Genomic DNA, 17,431 nt, shown 5'->3' with positions numbered 1-17,431 from the left:
ATGTGGGTGTGGTGTGTAGGTGTGGTATGCATGCGTGTATGTATGGAGTGCGCACAGTGCCAGCGGAGATCAGCGTCTGCTAGGTGAGTTGGCAGACAGCAGGCGCCGATGCTCCTGCTCCAGAGCTCTACCCCGAGCCCTCTGTGGCCCCGCCCCGCCCCGGTGGCCCCGCCCCGCCCCCGGTGGCCCCGCCCCCGGTCCGGTCTGAGGCGGCGGCGGCGGCGGGAGCGCGCGGCGCGGGAGGCCGCCCCACTGCGGAACGCGGCGGGGAAGGGAGGGCGGGCTGGAGCTGGCGCCCCGGGCCGGAAGCGCGCGGGTCGCGCAGGGGCGGCCGCGGACATGTGCAAGATGTCCTTCAAGGTGAGCGTCGCGAGCTCCGGGAGGGAGTGCCGGGCCGGGCGGCAGACCTGCGGCGGCGAGCCCGCACCTGGGGACCTCCCGGGGTCGCCGTCGCCGCCGCCGCGGCCCACAGGGTGGAGTGAGCGCCGCCCAGGGTGCTGGCGGGGGACTGGAGGAAGCGACCTGGCTGGGATGGCTCCTGTGGTTTGTGGTTTTGGTTGTGTGGGTTCTGCCTCAAAGGCTTTCGGTACTTAGGGTCTGGGAGCCTGGCGGCCGGACGAAGGGGCGGCGGGGACTGTCGCCCGGGTAACGGGCGGGGGCGGGGCGGGGAAGAGTCTTGCAGTCAGCACTTCCCTGCGGCCGCGCCTCGGGACAGACCGGGGCTGCGGCAAGGATTCCCGGTTCTGCGTCCTCATTTCGGAATGCCAGTGGCACCACTGTCGCCTCCTCTCCGGAGCACGTTTTGGACGCTGAAGCTGAGAGCTCATCAGCACGGAGTGGAGCTGCAATTGATTACCAGGCTTCAGTGTCCAAAGGAGTCTTGTTTTAAACGAGTTTAAAGTCATTCCATTTAATCTTCACATTTCAGGATGAAAGTGATGATACTTGATTTGCCTCTGTTGAGAGGTCTTAATAAAAATAATAGTTAAAATATACTGATGTGCCTGATTCTGAGCCAGAGGCACCTGGGCGCATCTTCTGAATCCTGAGGAAGACCCTTGAAATGGTACGTTCCTGTGTGTCGCTCCTTTTTTTTTTTTTTTTTAACAAGAAGATTAGAATGTGGAGAAGTTAACTCATCACAGTTTTGCAGCCAGTGAGTGGTGTTAACGTTAAAATCGCAATGTGTCTGGCTCCAAAGTCAGGGTAATCCCATCTCTTAAAGTAGCTCATGTAAACAGAGGGATGATATGCTGAGATTTGCATGTTAGAAAGATTACTGGCCACAGTTTGGGAAGGGAGCACCTCTGGGGTCATCTTGCTAAATGGTAGGGGCTTAGTGAACAGGTGTCTGGGATGGAAGCAAGTAAACAAGTGTGAATGACCAAAAAATTTTAGTATGTGGAATTCTGTAATATTATTTCCTGAGTTATGGAGGGCTACGGAGGTGAAGATAAAATGTTTGGTTTGGGACATGTAAAGTCTAAGGATGGATGGAAGCCCAAGTAAGACAGATATGTAAATTGGGAGCCCAGGAGTATATAGTCTAGGCAGGAGATACAGATGCGATGTAGGAATGAACTGTGTTAAGTGGTAATTAAACCCATGAGAGTGAATGTGCCCAGTGATACCATGTAAAAATGGAAAATAGAGGACTGATGACAAAATCTTGAAGAAGGTGAAGACTTGAGAATGAGCAGAATAAGAGAAACCCATTGAGAAAACTGGAGAGCAGCTAGAGATCTGTGAGAACAATCATAAGCATGTGCTGATTTAAGTCAAGGATCTCCAGTCCTTCGATAAAGATGGGGAGGAACTCAGTGATAAATACCACAGAGAAATTAAGCTAGGAATTGAAAAGTGTCCTTTGTATTTAGTAGCAAAACAGCCACTGGTGATCTTGCTCAGAGCAGTTTCAGGAGCCAGACTGCAATAATTTCAAAAGAGAGTGGGTGGAAACCACAAGTGTCAAAAACAGTTTCAAAAAGTTCTGCAAGAAACAGTGGCTGAAGCAGGAATTTGGAGTTGGCCAAGGGTTTGTTTGCTTTAAAATGGTAGACACTTGACCATCTTTAAATGATGACAAACATCTCAACAATAAAAAAAACAACCAGGGCCCCTGAGTGGCTTAGTTTGTTAAGCGTCTGACTCTTGATCTCAGCTTAGGTCTTGATCTCAGCATCATGAGTTCAAGCCCTTCATTGAGCTCCATGCTGGGCATGAAAACTACTTAAAATTAAAAATGATAATAATAAAAAAATAAAGACAACTCGATTTAAAGATGGGCAAAGGAGATGAATAGACATTACTCCCAAAAATATATACAAATGGTCAATAAGCACCTGAAAAGATGCTCAAAACTATTAATCATCGGGGAAATGCAAATCAAAACCATAATGAGACACCACTTCATGCTCACTGGGATGACTATAATCAACAAGACAGACAATGTCAGGTATTGGCAAGATGTGGAGAAATTCAAGTCTTCACACATTGCTGGTAGGAATGTAAATGATGCAGCCATATTAGGAAACAGTCTGGTCGTTCTTCAAAAAGTTAAATATAGAGTTACCATATAACCCAGCAATTCTACTCCTAAATATATACCCCCCAAAAATAAAAAGCTATGTTCACACAAAAACTTGTACACAGATGTTCATTTTGTTATTCATAATAGCCAAAAAGTGAAAACAACCCAATGTCCATCATTTATTATTGATAATAAAATTATATTAAAACAAAATGTATGTATTAGCTTGAGCTGCCATAACAAACGATTATAGACTGGTTGGCTTAAACTACAGGCTTTTAATTTCTCACAGTTCTGAAGGCTGGCAAGTCCAAGGTCAGAGTGCCAGTAGATTCAGTGTCTGGTGAGAGCTCTCTTCCTGGCTTGCAAACAGCCACCTTCTCACTGGATCCTTACATGGAGGAGAGAAGAAGCTCTGGTGTTCATCTCTTTTCTTATATGAACACTGATCTCATCATGGGGCTCTACCCTCTTGACCTCATCTGACCTAATTACCTCCCAAAGGCCTCACCTCCAAATTCGCAATGTGATATCACATTGTGGGTATCCCATTGGGTATTAGGGCTTCAACATATGAGTTGGGGGGAGACACAGATCCTCAGCCCATACCACGATATATCCATACAATAGAATATCATTTAACCATAAAAAAGAAGGAAGCACTGATACATGCTACAATGTGGATGAGCCTTGAAAACATTATATTAAGTAAAAGAAGCCAGACACTAAAGGCCATGTGGTATATGATCCCATTTATATGAAATGTTCAGAATAGGCAAATCCACAGAGACAGAAAGCAGATTCTTGGTTGCCTGCGGCTAGGGAAGAATGGAGATGGGGAGTGATTGTTAATAGGTTTCTTTAGATTAATAGGTTAATAGGTTTTCTGTTAATGAGGTTTCTTTTGAGGGTAATGAAAATGTTCTGGAATAGTGACAGATATGCACCTCAGGAATACACTAAAAACCACCGAATCATGCTTCTTTTAAAACAATGAATTTTTTTTAGTATGTAGACTATAATCTCAATAAATATTTAAATTTTTTATATTTTATTTTATTTTATTTCATTTCATTTTATTTTATTTTATTTTATTTTATTTTATTTTATTTTATTTTATTTTTTGAGAGAACACATGCAGGCTAGGGAAGGGCAGAGAGAGGAGAGAGAATCTCAAGCAGGCTCCATGCTTAGCTCAGAGCCTGACACAGGGCTGGATCCCACAACCCTGGGATCATGACCTGAACTGAAATCAAGAGTCAGGCGCTTAACCAACTGAACCACCCAGGCGCCCCTCAATAAGTAAGTATTTAAAATAATGATAAGGGATGGGGCGCCTGGGTGGCGCAGTCGGTTAAGCGTCCGACTTCAGCCAGGTCACGATCTCGCGGTCCGGGAGTTCGAGCCCCGCGTCGGGCTCTGGGCTGATGGCTCAGAGCCTGGAGCCTGTTTCCGATTCTGTGTCTCCCTCTCTCTCTGCCCCTCCCCCGTTCATGCTCTGTCTCTCTCTGTCCCAAAAATAAATAAACGTTGAAAAAAAAATTTAAAAAAAAAAAATAAATAAAATAATGATAAGGGGGCTCCATAGAGGGGATGACTAAGCTGAGTGATGAAGCTTTCAGGAGGTTAGTGAGGTGGAAGGCATGATGGGACTTCATTAGTTGTAGGGGTTCCCACTAGACATGTGGGAAGGAAACCCTCTTCCGTTGGAGTTAGAGGAAAAGAGGTGAGGTTGAGGGACAGTATCAACGTTTTGTGAAGTAGAGGCCAGGGTAAGGTCAGAATTTGGGGTGGGTAGAAAGGAAGGTGCCAGAATTTGCAGTGAAGAAGGGAGAATGATCAGGAGGTGACAGCTACTAGGTGAGGTGAAGCCCAGAACAAGAAGGTGGGATGATCTGAGCTGTGAAGTAACAGAGATTTGTGCACATGACTGGAAAGGCAGGATCTGGAACACAAGTGAGGAGAGCCTAACCCCATTTTCCACCCCAGGGCTAGTGTGGGAGGTGCTGGGGGCTTACAGCAGGGAGACAGAAGAAGTGCTCTGTGCCAGGTTAAGGGTGAGGAGTTGATTCTCCATGAAGTGGACTTCCAAAAGCCACTGAGGGAAGGCTTGAGGGCAAGGGAAGCAGAGTCACAGGCCAGTCGCCTAAGCTGGGCCTTGCCCTTGCTACCATCCTATCAAACATAGTAAAATGTACCCACAGCCCAAGATAATAATAGAGACTTTTTTTTTTAACGTTTATTCATTTTTGAGACAGAGCATGAATGGGGGAAGGTCAGAGAGAGGGAGACACAGAATCTGAAACAGGCTCCAGGCTCTGAGCTGTCAGCACAGAGCCCGACGCGGGGCTCAAACTCACGGACCGCGAGATCATGACCTGAGCCGAAGTCGGATGCCCAACCGACTGAGCCACCCAGGCGCCCCAATAATAGAGACTTTTTATTATACATTTTTGGAAGGGTTTTTATAATATTGCTTTAAAAACAACTTAGCCATGAATAACATTTAATTTACATTTGTCCATGATTTTTCTGCAATTTTTGTATATAGCGCATAATTCTTGTGTACTGAGAAAATCAGACCTACAAATTATTTTCATGTGCCATCAATATTTTCTGAATACCAAATTTAGCAATGAAGGGAGTTGACAAAGATAGTACATTTTGTAGCTATGTATTCATTCACTTTGATTTTAGAGCCAGAGATTAACAGTTTATTTTCACAGGCCTCAGAAAGTCTTATAGGCCCTAATTCCGGGGTCTCCAAAGCCTTTGTTTAAAAGCCCTGGCATTGTTAGCTGAGTCTACGGGAGAATGAACAGAGCATTATAAATCACGTTAGCTTCCTATTCATGACTTAGAGTAATCACATGTAGAGCTATTTGCTTCTGAACCACACGGACTTCTTTGCTTCTGTGTTTTCTCCTTCCTCCATTAAGCTGTCAGCAATCACTCCTATCAGTTTGTCTCCAGTAAACTTCCTCTTTCATAATTGGCAAGTTCTAATTTGTTCTGGTTGGGAAAACAGACACATGTTTGTTAGAATTATTTTTAAAGTAAAAGCAAACTCAGGGGATGGGTCTGGGCCTCCTTGTGGAATAAAGTTCACAGATCTCGGTGCATTGACTTTTGACTTTGTAACAGCTGTTTCAACTACTTAGGACTTATTCTTCAGGGCTGAGGTTGCCAAAAGCCTAACACAATTGAGGAGTTAGACTCTTAACACAGTGAGGGAAGTTACCACTGTAGAGGAAACATTGGTAGATAAAGAACAATACTTGGGTCTTTCTTGAGCATGTTTTAGCCAAGAGGATAAAGCGTCTCAATACCATGTTTCATCTTGGTGACGGAAACTGCTGATGCCTTGGCCAAAAGTATGGGCACTTGTATGTTCCATCCTTGTTCTGAAAGTATGTAAATGATCTCATCATCAGCTCCAGTTCACCAGTCAGCTAAAATTATTTGGATGAGCTACAGGAAAATAAATGTACAAAGCCACATATGTTTTCTTTCAAGTTTATTCATTTATTTTGAGAGAGAGCGAGAGAGCGGGGAGGGGTAGAGAGAAGGAGAGAGAGAATCCCAAGCAGGCTCCGCACTGTCAGTGCAGAGCCCAACACGGGGCTCGAACTCGTAGATTGTGAGATCATTGATCTGAGCCAAAATCCAGAGTCAGATGCTTAACCAACTGAGTCACCCATGTTCCCCAAAGCCATGCATGTTTTTAAACAGCTTTATTGAAATACAAATCACATACCATATAACTCACCCATGTAAAGTGTTCATTTCAGTGCTTTTTAGTATATTCAGTCTTGTGCAACCATCAGCACAATCAAGTTTAGAATATTTTCATCACCCATTAGCAGTCACTCTAGCCCCCAGCTGTCTAGCTTCCCAGCTTTAGATAACTGCTACTCTGCCTTTCTATCTCTATATATTTGCCTATTCCTGACATATATGTCTTAAACAGACTCTCCACCTGGTCTTGAGTTCTGAGTTTGGAAATGCTGGTGTTGAATGGTCCTACCTCCAAGGCAGAATGCTTGGGGTAAATCAGTTTCCTATCACCTTCAGAAGTGTAGCAATACTGACAACACAGAGGTTAGGCTTCTCTAATGTTTATCAAGCATTCTGAAAATTTCAAATACTTAGCACAAAGGGGACAATGGATGAGAATAGCTAGTGACATCTCAGAGTGTCCTTCTGTGCAAGGCTTCTCAGTCCTGCATTCTCTTATTTAACGTGGCCTCTAACGCCAGAGGAATTCATAACTAAGAAAAGCTCATGTTCTCTTGATTGAATTAATAAATGCACAATCAAAACCCACATGATTCTAAACCTTTTTTGAACTCTACCTTTTAAAAGTCTCTACCCCTCCCCATTAGCTTTTAATCAGAATTCCAGTTCTGTACAAGTAACAGTTTCCCTTCTGTGTTTCCTCTCCCCTTCCTTCCTGTAACTAATTGCTGTTAGTATAATAATGAGCAGTGTATAAGCCAAAATTCTGGAAGTAAAGGGGAGAAAAAAAGGACTTTCTCACAGGGAAAGTCCTCAGACTCTACACTCAAAGATGGGGCTGAATGCTGGTTCTGTTACTTGCTAACTGTAGGACCTTGAGTAATTCGTTTCTGTGCCTCAGTTTCCTCTTCTTAAAAATGGGAATAATAAAAACACCAATGTCGTGGAGTTGTTCTGCTAATTAAATACATCAGAGCAGTGAAAGTGCTTAGCACACCGGCTAGAAGAGCAAGATCTCAGCCTTGGTTGGTGTTGCTATTCTTCATATCATGACCAGCAAGCCCAAGGGAGGCTCACTGGCCTTTTTGTAGAGATCAGAAAAATCAAGAAAGAGGTTAAATAGCAAAACATTTCCACGTGCATCATCTCCTTCAAAGGCTAGAGGTCTTGCCCCTGTTTCACTCCACAGCATTTATGATTATGTGCATATCGTACCCAGAGGAGGTTTGGAAGCTATCCAGGCAATGTGATGTGTGTAGACCCTAAAGAGAAGGAAGTTCAGGGGACTTTCCGTCTTGGCAGAAGAGGAGCTTGGAATGAGGGTAGGAAGGAGGTCATTGGGGTCAATGCTGCCTTGTTCCTTGCTGTCTACAGAATTCCAGGGAGGCAGAACAGTGTGATGGCTAACTGGGCAGCCCCAGCACCAGGCTGCCTAGGCGCGAAGCCTGCCTGTCATCTCTCCCTTAGCTGTGCAGCAGGCTGGTACCGGCACCCACTTCACTGAGCCACCGTGAGGATTCAGCGAGAGAGCATGTGCAGAGGACATACGGAGCGGTATAGAACAAGCACTTAGTATTAGCATAGGATTCCTGCCCTCCACTAAATGTGTCTGCCGCGGTGTGATGGGAGAACTTACCCATTCTTTTGGGAGTTGTTTCCACCTGGAAGCCCCTTAGGCACTTGAAAGCGTGTTCAAAGCTGAACTCCTTTTTTTCCCAAAGCCTGCCCCTCTTCCGGTGTTTTCCCACTTCGAGGAATGGCACCGCCTCAACCAGGCACTCCAACCAGAAACCTGGGACTCAGTCCAGCTTCCTTCTCCCACCTTCTCCTGCACGTACAGTCTAATCCTCCCGTCCCGCTATTTTTGCCTGAGCTCGGGCCCTTAAAGTCTCTTCCCCGTCTATGCGGTAGTCCCCTAACCCCCTAACCCTTGTAGACACCGACCTAAGTCTGGCTCCAGTCCTCAATCCATTCTCCCTGAAGCTGCCACAGGGACCTTTCTGAAACACAAAGCCGATAGTATCTCCTCACCTTAAAACCCTGCCTTGGCTCCCCAGTACCCGGGCAAACTCTGTCGCACAGCACAGCACAGCAGATCCTTTGGGATCTGGCCCTCACTGCCTATAGCGCGGCATTGTCCCTTGCCCTCTCTCCCCTCCCACCCCTCCGTCTAGCCCTTCCAAGCTAGTGACGGTTCCCAGAATGCTATGATGAGCCTCCACGTCTTTGCTTTCACCGCTCTTTCTGCCTGGGATGCTCATTACCCAGTTCCCCACTCATCTTCTGAGACTCTTCTTGAGAATTCCTTCTCTTTGAAACCATTCCTGGCCATCCCCCCCCCCCCCCCAATATAGGCTCGGCCATTCTCTGCCTCCTTATGTTATCCACATTCCAACTCTAGCACCTGTAATAATTTCTGATGCCTATTGGCATGACATGCTTTCCTGCGGGGCCATAAAGCCATTGGAGCAGAGCTCAAGTTTCACTCTTACCTCTTGTCCTAGCCCATGGCCAGTGCCCCTGTCCCCAATACATGCCAGTGACCAAGCAAATTAAGTCACCTGAACAAACATTTCAAAGAGCTGTGAGGAACAGCATTTATAGCGACAATTCTTGAGTGTTCACCATCAAACAGTGTTTCCACGTATTCTCTCCTTTAATCCTCTAATGACACATGGCAGAGGTACTACTACTGGCATTATTAGTCCCATTTTATTGGGACGGAGAGAAGTTAAATAACCTGCCCAGGGTCACAGAGCTGGGAAGTAGCAGGCTTCGGACTTGAACTCAGCTCTTTCTTTTTTAAATTTTTTTTTTCAACGTTTATTTATTTTTGGGACAGAGAGAGACAGAGCATGAACGGGGGAGGGGCAGAGAGAGAGGGAGACACAGAATTGGAAGCAGGCTCCAGGCTCTAAGCCATCAGCCCAGAGCCTGACGCGGGGCTCGAACTCACGGACCGCGAGATCGTGACCTGGCTGAAGTCGGACGCTTAACCGACTGCGCCACCCAGGCGCCCCAATGAACTCAGCTCTTTCTTACCCAAATCGACTACTCTGTCTTGCCTCCCCCTCTCGCACTTGAGGGAAAATGAAATCTTCACAGCTGTTCACAAAGCTCAGTTTCCAGAACCTCATAGGAAGCAAGGAAATCTGGCCCTGACAGGAGAGGAAGCCCCAGAGCCATCCTCAAGGCAGGAGAGGCTCCCAGCTGGAGAGCTTATTATGACGATAGAAGTTTGTGGCGTGCAGATGGGTTTTGAAAATAATTTGGGGTTAAAGAGAAACAACAAAATCACTGAAAATGATTTACAGTTTATTACTCTCAAGTCTTCATGTTTCAGGAAAAGCCAGCAGGGCTGGCGTATTAAGTTCTCTTCCTAATTCACCCTCCAAACTTCATTTTGGCCTTGTGCGATCTCTCTGCTGAAAGGGCATTGTTTCGTGATTTATGACACAAGGCAGGCCTGCCTGGCCGTTGCTTCAGCCAGTTACTGACAGCTGTAACAGTGGAGCCAGCCTGGAACAAGAGCCGCAAACACCGGGTGTGAACGTCACCATGGCAGTTCGGCGTGAAAATTCCCGGGGCCATCACATTTAGGCTGTCAGGGGAAAAGCAAATTGTTCGTCTGGAATTTGAGGTGACTTTTGCTCCCCTACCTGATCCAGGAAACTATTCGAAGTATGTTTGTAACCTGCTTAGCGCTCCCTGCTTGGCCACGCTCTCCTCTAAGAATGCACAAGAGCACTAAGTTGTGTGTGAGCTGAAGGGCTGAAGAAAAGAAATCCTCATAGCAACAAATGCCACCTTGCCTGTGCCCTCACTGTTCATTTTAGGTGGCTCCGTGGAGGGGCACCTGGTTGGCTTAGTCGGTAGAGCATGTGACTCTTGAGCTCAGGGTTGTGAGTTTGAGCCCCACGTTGGGTGTGGAGATTACTTAAAAATTGGAAAAAAAAAATTTTAAACCTAAGATGGCTCTGTGTTGTGGCTGACGTTGCTGTGTTTTCTTTTTAACTTAGCATAAATAAGTAAGATACTGAATTTAAGGGGTGTCTGGGTGGCTCAGTAGGCCAAGAAACCAACCCTTGGTTTCAGCTAAGGTCACAATCTCACAGTTCATGAGTTCAAGCCCCATGTCGGGCTCTGCGTTGTCAGCTTGGGATTCTCTCTCTCCCTCTCTTTCTTCCCCTCCCCTGCTCTCTCTCTCTCTTTCTCTCTCAAAATAAATAAATAAACTTAAAAAAAAAAAAAAGAAATAGGTCTGACTTGAAGAAACTTATGAAAAAAAAGAGATACTGAATTTAATACCTTTCAGTATACTTAAAATTTTTTAAAATATTTTTTCATGTTTATTTTTGAGAGAGAGAGAGTGCAAGTGGGGGAAGATCAGAGAGAGAGGGAGACACAGAACCCGAAGGAGGCTCCAGGCTCTGAGCTGTCAGCACAGAGCCTGACGTGGTGCTCAAACCCATGAGCCGTGAGATCATGGCCTGAGCTGAAGTCAGATGCACAACCAACTGAGCCACCCAGGCGCCCCCCCTTATCAGTATAATTAAAAGATATCTTGCATAAAACTGGTTCAGCCACTCTGGAAAATAGTATGGAGTTTCCTCAAAAAATTAAAAATAGAACTATCCTATAACCCAGCAATTGCACTACTAGGCATTTATCCACGGGATACAGGTGTGCTGTTTCGAAGGGACACATTCACCCCCATGTTTATAGCAGCACTATCAACAATAGCCAAAGTATGGAAAAAGCCCAAATGTCCATCGATGGATTAATGGATAAAGAAGAAGTGATATATATATACAATGGAGTATTACTTGGCAATCAAAAAGAATGAAATCTTGCCATTTGCAATTATGTGGATGGAACTGGAGGGTATTATGCTAAGTGGAATTAGTCAGAGAAAGACAAAAATCATATGACTTCACTCATATGAGGACTTTAAGATACAAAACAGGTAAACATAAGGGAAGGGAAGCAAAAATACTAAAAACCAGGGAGGGGGACAAAACAGACTCTTAAATATGGAGAACAAACAGAGGGTTACTGGAGGGGTTGTGGGAGGAGGGGATGGGCTAAATGAGTAAGGGACATTAAGAAATCTACTCCTGAAATCATTGTTGCACTATATGCTAACTAACTTGTATGTAAATTTAAAAAATAAATTTAAAAGTTTTTTAATTTTTTTTTCAACATTTTTTATTTATTTTTGGGACAGAGAGAGACAGAGCATGAACAGGGGAGGGGCAGAGAGAGAGGGAGACACAGAATCGGAAACAGGCTCCAGGCTCCGGGCCATCAGCCCAGAGCCTGACGCGGGGCTCGAACTCACGGACCGCGAGATCGTGACCTGGCTGAAGTTGGACGCTTAACCGACTGCGCCACCCAGGCACCCCAATTAAAAAGTTTTTTAAAAGATACCTTGCATAAAAGCTCTTTGGGGTCAGATAGGTGTTTTAAGCCCACCCAAAAAGTGCTCTTGTTAAATAATGTCGATGCTAGAAAATTTCCTGAGACCACAAAATTCTTTATTAGTATCGATACTCTGAATTTAATTTTGCCTATCTAGGGCATTGAGGAGGGCACTTGTTGGGAAGAGCACTGGGAAACCAATTTGACAATAAATTATATTAAACAAACTTTGCCTATCCTAACTTTGTAAAGAAAAGTGGGCAGAAAGAAAGAAGCTAGCATCTGTAAGCATTTATGATGTGTTGGGCACTGTATTCACCAGTTAACCTATATTATTTAATCCTTACCATAATTTTCAAGTCAGGTAGTATAAGACTCACCAAGGCCAAGTCATTTGCCCAAGGCTGGGGTTGAAACCCAGTGCTGTCTGGTTCCAGAGCCTCTCCTTCAGCCCTACCCTCCCCTGCCATGGACTATTCGCTACAGATCCAAATTGATGTGTTCTAGAAAAGGCAATTGGACTGCAGTCACCTCTGCCAGGCTGATTTTTCAAGAACTGTTTGCCAGCTCTATTCCTTCCATAGGCTGGTTCCAATATTATCTTTGCAACTTTAAAATCACACAGCAGTGGAAAGAAGGACCCATACGAGGACACGTAACAGCATTTCCTGCCCAGAGTTCTTTATTCTTAAGTGAATCCCCTGGCAAGTTCTAGCTGAAGCAAAGAAAATTAGGTGGAGGGAAGGTGAAACATTTGCCCAGACAGTTGGAATCAGGCAGAAAGTTGAGAGCACAGAAAAGATGTGGTTTGGGGAGGTCAGGTTTGAGAGAGATTTCTCTCTGCTTAGGGGTGAACGGGGGTTTGGGAATGTTTCAAGGAGAAAATCGGATTTAAGCAGGGCTTTGGCCTTGAAGGATGGGGGAGAACTCATTTCACGCAAAAAAAGGAAACTGTGAACAAAGACACAGAGGCAGGAAAGTGAGGACATTGCTGGGAGTATTAATAGTGCTGTATTATCAACAACATTGCTCTTCATAAGAGCACTGTGGCTCCGATATCTGGTATGAAACAGAATGTGTTCCATAGCCAAGTATATTACTGGCATCTATTGCTGGAGGAGTGGTCTTTCAGATACTACAACACATCTGGAAATTCTGCCTTTTGAATGGTATATATTTGCGTAGAAGCAGTCGTATTAACTGATGTTGATCCTAAGATCCTGTTTCATCTTGCTTCTGCAGAAGGAAACTCCACTTGCCAACGCCGCATTCTGGGCAGCAAGGAGAGGAAACCTGGCTCTGCTCAGGCTGTTGTTGAACAGCGGTCGGGTGGATGTGGACTGCAGGGACAGTGTACGGATGGATTCATTTGGTATATGCATGCCAAGGACACGCCGTTTCCCCTGCTGGCACGAGAGCAGCTCATGAATACATTTCCCTTTGCGATGCTTATCTACTTTTTCATGTTTTGCCTGCTTTATCCCTTGTAAAAGTCCAAGGTACCCTGGTGAGTGTAAAAACATCCTGGGCAAACCATTATGTGCACAAAACCAGAGGCGGCCACAATAGGGGAAGTGGCACCTCACTGGGAATCAGAATTGGCAAATTCCAAGAAGGAAAGGGTTTTCAGTCTGAGAATTCAAACCAACTCCTTTCATGGAAAGTGGAGATAATTCAGAGCAGAAGAGGGCTGCCATGGATGTGGAAGGTGGGCTTTTCTACGAGGGTAAGAGAACTGAAGATGGAAACCTCCGCCCAGCTTCTTACCATTTCGTTATCTTTGCAAATATCAGTACGCTCACTGGCAAGGAGGGGGTCTAAAAATCGATACTACTGCCCACCGGCAGGCATCACTTAGGGAACCCTCCCTCTCCAGACAGAGGCAGTGATTTCTATGTATTCAGCAGGACTCTGCATCTCTGGGGAGCAGGAAGACCTCAAATGAGAGAGAAAGAGAGAAGCAGCAGAAATATTTTAATGTTAGGAATAAAAATGTTTTCAAATGAGCCCTATTGTTTTCCCAAAAGCTGGATGTGCCATTTCCAGCTTTTACTGCACAAATTTGCTAAGTAAGATCAGCCACCAGCCTGAGTGAGATAGCAAAGCTTGTTGCACTCTGCACACTGGGGGCATTGGTGTGCAGTTATCTCGGGTTGGCACCGCCAGATCCACTCAGACCCTTCTCCAGCTTGCTGTGTCCCAGAGACTGAAATGTACAGCCTAGTGGATTTGCTTCCCTCTGGCCTCTGCTTGGGTTTGGCCAATGGGAGCACTGGTAGAAATCAGAGAGTGGGAGGACAGGGACGCTGGGGAACCCAGTGTCCCCTATTCTGTCTGGCAGCAGTGCTCTCGTTCTGTGTCCTAGGAGTTTCCACCCTCCCCACCCCAGCCCTGTGCCTTCAGGCCCGGGCTGGCAGGGGAGCCCCACTGCTGCTAGCTCCTAGTGCAACATTGTTCTTGGAGTGTCCCTGTACACTGGTATGGACTCGGGCATCTGCAAACTGGCCATCCCAGTCTTACTTGGGTCTTAATGGGCAGCAGTGCCCCCTGGACCAAACTGGAGCAGGTTTTCATCGTGGCCTCACCCACTGACCATGTTGATGACCGCTTTTCCTCTTTGTCTTGGAGTCACCTGTTTTCAGCCACTCCTATGACTTTTTCCTTATATCCAGTGTCCTAGGAGCCTCCTCACAGCACCACGCACAACCTGCCCCCCAGACAGTACCCCACACTCAGCCTTCCCTGTGCCCTTTCCTCCTCAGTGCCGCCTGTCCTGCCACCTCCTTCCCCACTCAGAGCTCATCCTCTGTCTCTGTCTGCTGGGTGATGAGTAGCTTTTCAAACAGAGATTTTGCTACTAGGCCAGATACCAATGTTTACTCCTCCTCGTTTAACATCAAACTCATTTTGTTAATACCTTTCTGGAGAAAAGATTCCTTAACCCAAAGGAGAGAGCCTAAATGATGGTAATTTCAGACATTGATTTTGAAAGAGTCTCTAAGATTGGCGGTGATGGAGACAGGGAGAGGTTTGGGAACAGTGTAGGTGTTGGTTTCCCTTCACATTTCATGGGGAGAGTTTCTACCTCCTTCAGGTACCACCTGAATGTGGAGTCTGGGTCCCAGGATGCCTGTGGTGCTGAATGACCTCTACTCTAGTCCTACCCAGCCTCCGGTTCACCTGGGACTCCTAGGAGAGCTGATGGAATGCAAGAGGAGGCCCTGGGGCTCTCCTGGGAACAACTCCCAACCTCAAGTTCACGACCATGTTCAAACTTCCAACAGACAACATGTAAAGAATGAATACATTATCGCTAGGCCACCCACCAAATGGCAAAGCTTTGAATTACATTCACCTTCATTTCTCGAGTAATGCTGTCCTCACATGATGTTTACATTTTTTGCTTCCTTCATCTTTCTGATGCACATCTACCACAAAGATGTGCAGTGGCAGCTTCCTCCAGCCTTTTTAGATGTATGAATGAAGGTGTTTCAATGTCCTGTTTGTTGGAGTCTTCACCACATTTATATCCCCCCATATCCTCCCTCTATTCAAAATCAGCTAGTTTTAAAAGATACATTTTAACATCAGCCAATGAAATAAAGTAACCTTAATCTTTAGAGAAATAGTCATCTGTCAAACTAGCAAGTTTTTACTATAAAGGAAAGACTTTTATGTAGCTTAATCAAGGGATACTACTTCATAGAATGAATTTGAAGGTTTTCCTTCCTCTTATATTTTTGGAATAATTTTAGAATAATAGATATCAACTCTTCCTGAAATGTTTAGTAGAATTCACCTGTGAAGCCATCTGGTCCCAGACTTTTGTTTGCTGGGAGTTTTTTGATTACCGATTTAATTTCATTGCCAGTAATTGGTCTGTTCAAATTTGTTATTTCTTCCTGATTCAGTTTTGGTAAGTTATATGTTTCTAGGAGTTTTTCCAGTTCTTCTAGGTTGTCCACTTTTTTGGCATATAATTTTTTACATATTCTCATATAATCCTTTGTATTTCAGTGGTGTTGGTTATTATTTCTCCCCTTTCATTTCTGATTTTGTTTATTTGAATTCTCTCTCTTTTCTTTTTGATTACTGTTGCTAAAAGTTTATCAATTTTGTTGATCTTTTCAAAGAACCAGCTACTGGTTTCATTGATTTGTTCTATTGTGGGTTTTTGTTTTGTTTTTTAGTTTCTGTATCATTTATTTCTTCTCTAATCTTTATTATTTCCTTCCTTCTGGTTTTGGGTTTTGTTTGTTCTTTTTTCAGTTCCTTTAAGTGTAATGTTAGGTTGCTTATTTGAGATTTTTCTTGCTTCTTAAGGTAGGCCTGTACTGCCATAAACTTCCCTCTTGGAACTACTTTGGCTGCATCCCAAAGATTTTGGACCTTTGTGTTTTCATTTTCAGTTGTCTCCGTGTATTTTTTGTATTTCTTTGATTTCTTTATTGATCCATTTATTATTTAATAGCATGTTATTAACTTCCATGTATTTGTGCTCTTTCCAATTTTTTTTCTTATGGTTGATGTCTCGTTTCATAGCATTGTAGTCAGAAAAGATGCATAGTATGGCTTCAATCTTTTTGAATTTGTTGATACTTGTTTCATAGTGTAATATATGATCTTTTCTGGAGAATTCCATGTGTACTTGAAAAGAATGTGTATTCTGCTGTTTTAGGATGGAATGTTCAAAATATATCTGTTAAACCTAGTTGGTCCAAAAAAAACGAACTAAAACCAAACCAAACCAACCAACCAACCAAACAAACAAACAAACAAAAAAAAACCAAAAAAACCCAAAAAACCTAGCTGGTCCAATGTGTATTCAAAGCTACTGTTTCCTTGTTGATTTTCTGTTCAGATAATCTGCCCATTGATTTAAGTGGAGTGTTAAAGCCCCTTACACTTATTGTATTATTATCAATTAGTTCCTTTATGTTTGTTATTAACTTTTATGTATTTGGGTGTTCTCATGCTCAGTGCATAAATATTTACAATTGTTCTATCTTCTTGTTGGATTGTCTCCTTAATGATTATATACTGTCCTTCTTCATCCCTTGTTACAGTTTGTTTTAAAGTTTATTTTGTCAGATATAAGTATTGCTACCCTGGCTTTCTTTCATATCTGTTTGCATTATAAATGTGTCTCCGTCCCTTCACTTTCAATCTGCAGGTGTTTTTTGGTCTGAAATGAGTCTCTTATAGGCAGCATATAGATAGATCTTATTTTTTTTATGCATTCCATCACCCGATGTCTTTTAATTGGAGCATTTAGTCCATTTACATTCAAAGTAATTATTGATAGGTCTGTATTTGTTGCCATTTTGTTTCTTGTTTTATGGTTGTTTTTATAGTTCTCTGTTCCATTCTTCCCTTGCCCTCTTCTCTCATGGTGAGTTGGCTTTTTTAAGTGATATTCTTGGATTCCTTTCTCTTTGTTTTTTGCATATCTGTTGCAAGGTCCATCTATATGCTGCCTGTAAGAGACTCATTTCAGACCAAAAGACATCTGCCAATTGAAAGTGAAGGGATGGAGACACATTTATAATGCAAATGGATATGAAAGAAAGCCAGGGCAGCAATATTTCTGTCTGACAAAATAGACTTTAATAGATGGGTTTTGATTTGTGGTTACCATTAGGTTTGCATATAACATCTTCTGGATATAGTGGTCTATGTTGATGGTCACTTAATGGTCATTCTTTGCTCCTCTCTCTCCCCACCACATTTTAGGTATATGAT

At 44.1% G+C, this 17,431-nt stretch overlaps 1 protein-coding gene across 5 annotated transcripts in view; it reads left to right on the top strand.

Annotated features, from left to right (window-relative positions):
- The first annotated feature begins 202 nt into the window (after window positions 1–202).
- Window positions 203–17,431, top strand: part of ANKRD29 (ankyrin repeat domain 29) — a 54,939-nt gene continuing 37,710 nt past the window's right edge. Inside the window, exons 1-4 of one of the 5 annotated variants that reach the window (XM_043558461.1) lie at window positions 270–360; window positions 929–1,066; window positions 9,701–9,908; window positions 12,932–13,196. In XM_043558461.1, the coding sequence (XP_043414396.1) occupies window positions 13,023–13,196 (174 nt within the window). In that variant the 5' untranslated portion in view covers window positions 270–360; window positions 929–1,066; window positions 9,701–9,908; window positions 12,932–13,022. Of the gene's footprint in view, window positions 361–928; window positions 1,067–9,700; window positions 9,909–12,931; window positions 13,197–17,431 lie in introns of all 5 variants that reach the window. The other 4 variants (XM_043558462.1, XM_043558463.1, XM_043558459.1 and 1 more) reach the window with 4 other exon arrangements.

The sequence above is a fragment of the Prionailurus bengalensis genome, chromosome D3 (genome assembly GCF_016509475.1).
Source record: "Prionailurus bengalensis isolate Pbe53 chromosome D3, Fcat_Pben_1.1_paternal_pri, whole genome shotgun sequence".
NCBI lineage: Eukaryota > Metazoa > Chordata > Mammalia > Carnivora > Felidae > Prionailurus > Prionailurus bengalensis.
The sequence above is the reverse complement of the archived record's forward strand: the minus strand, read 5'-3'. Positions and strand labels throughout refer to the sequence as shown.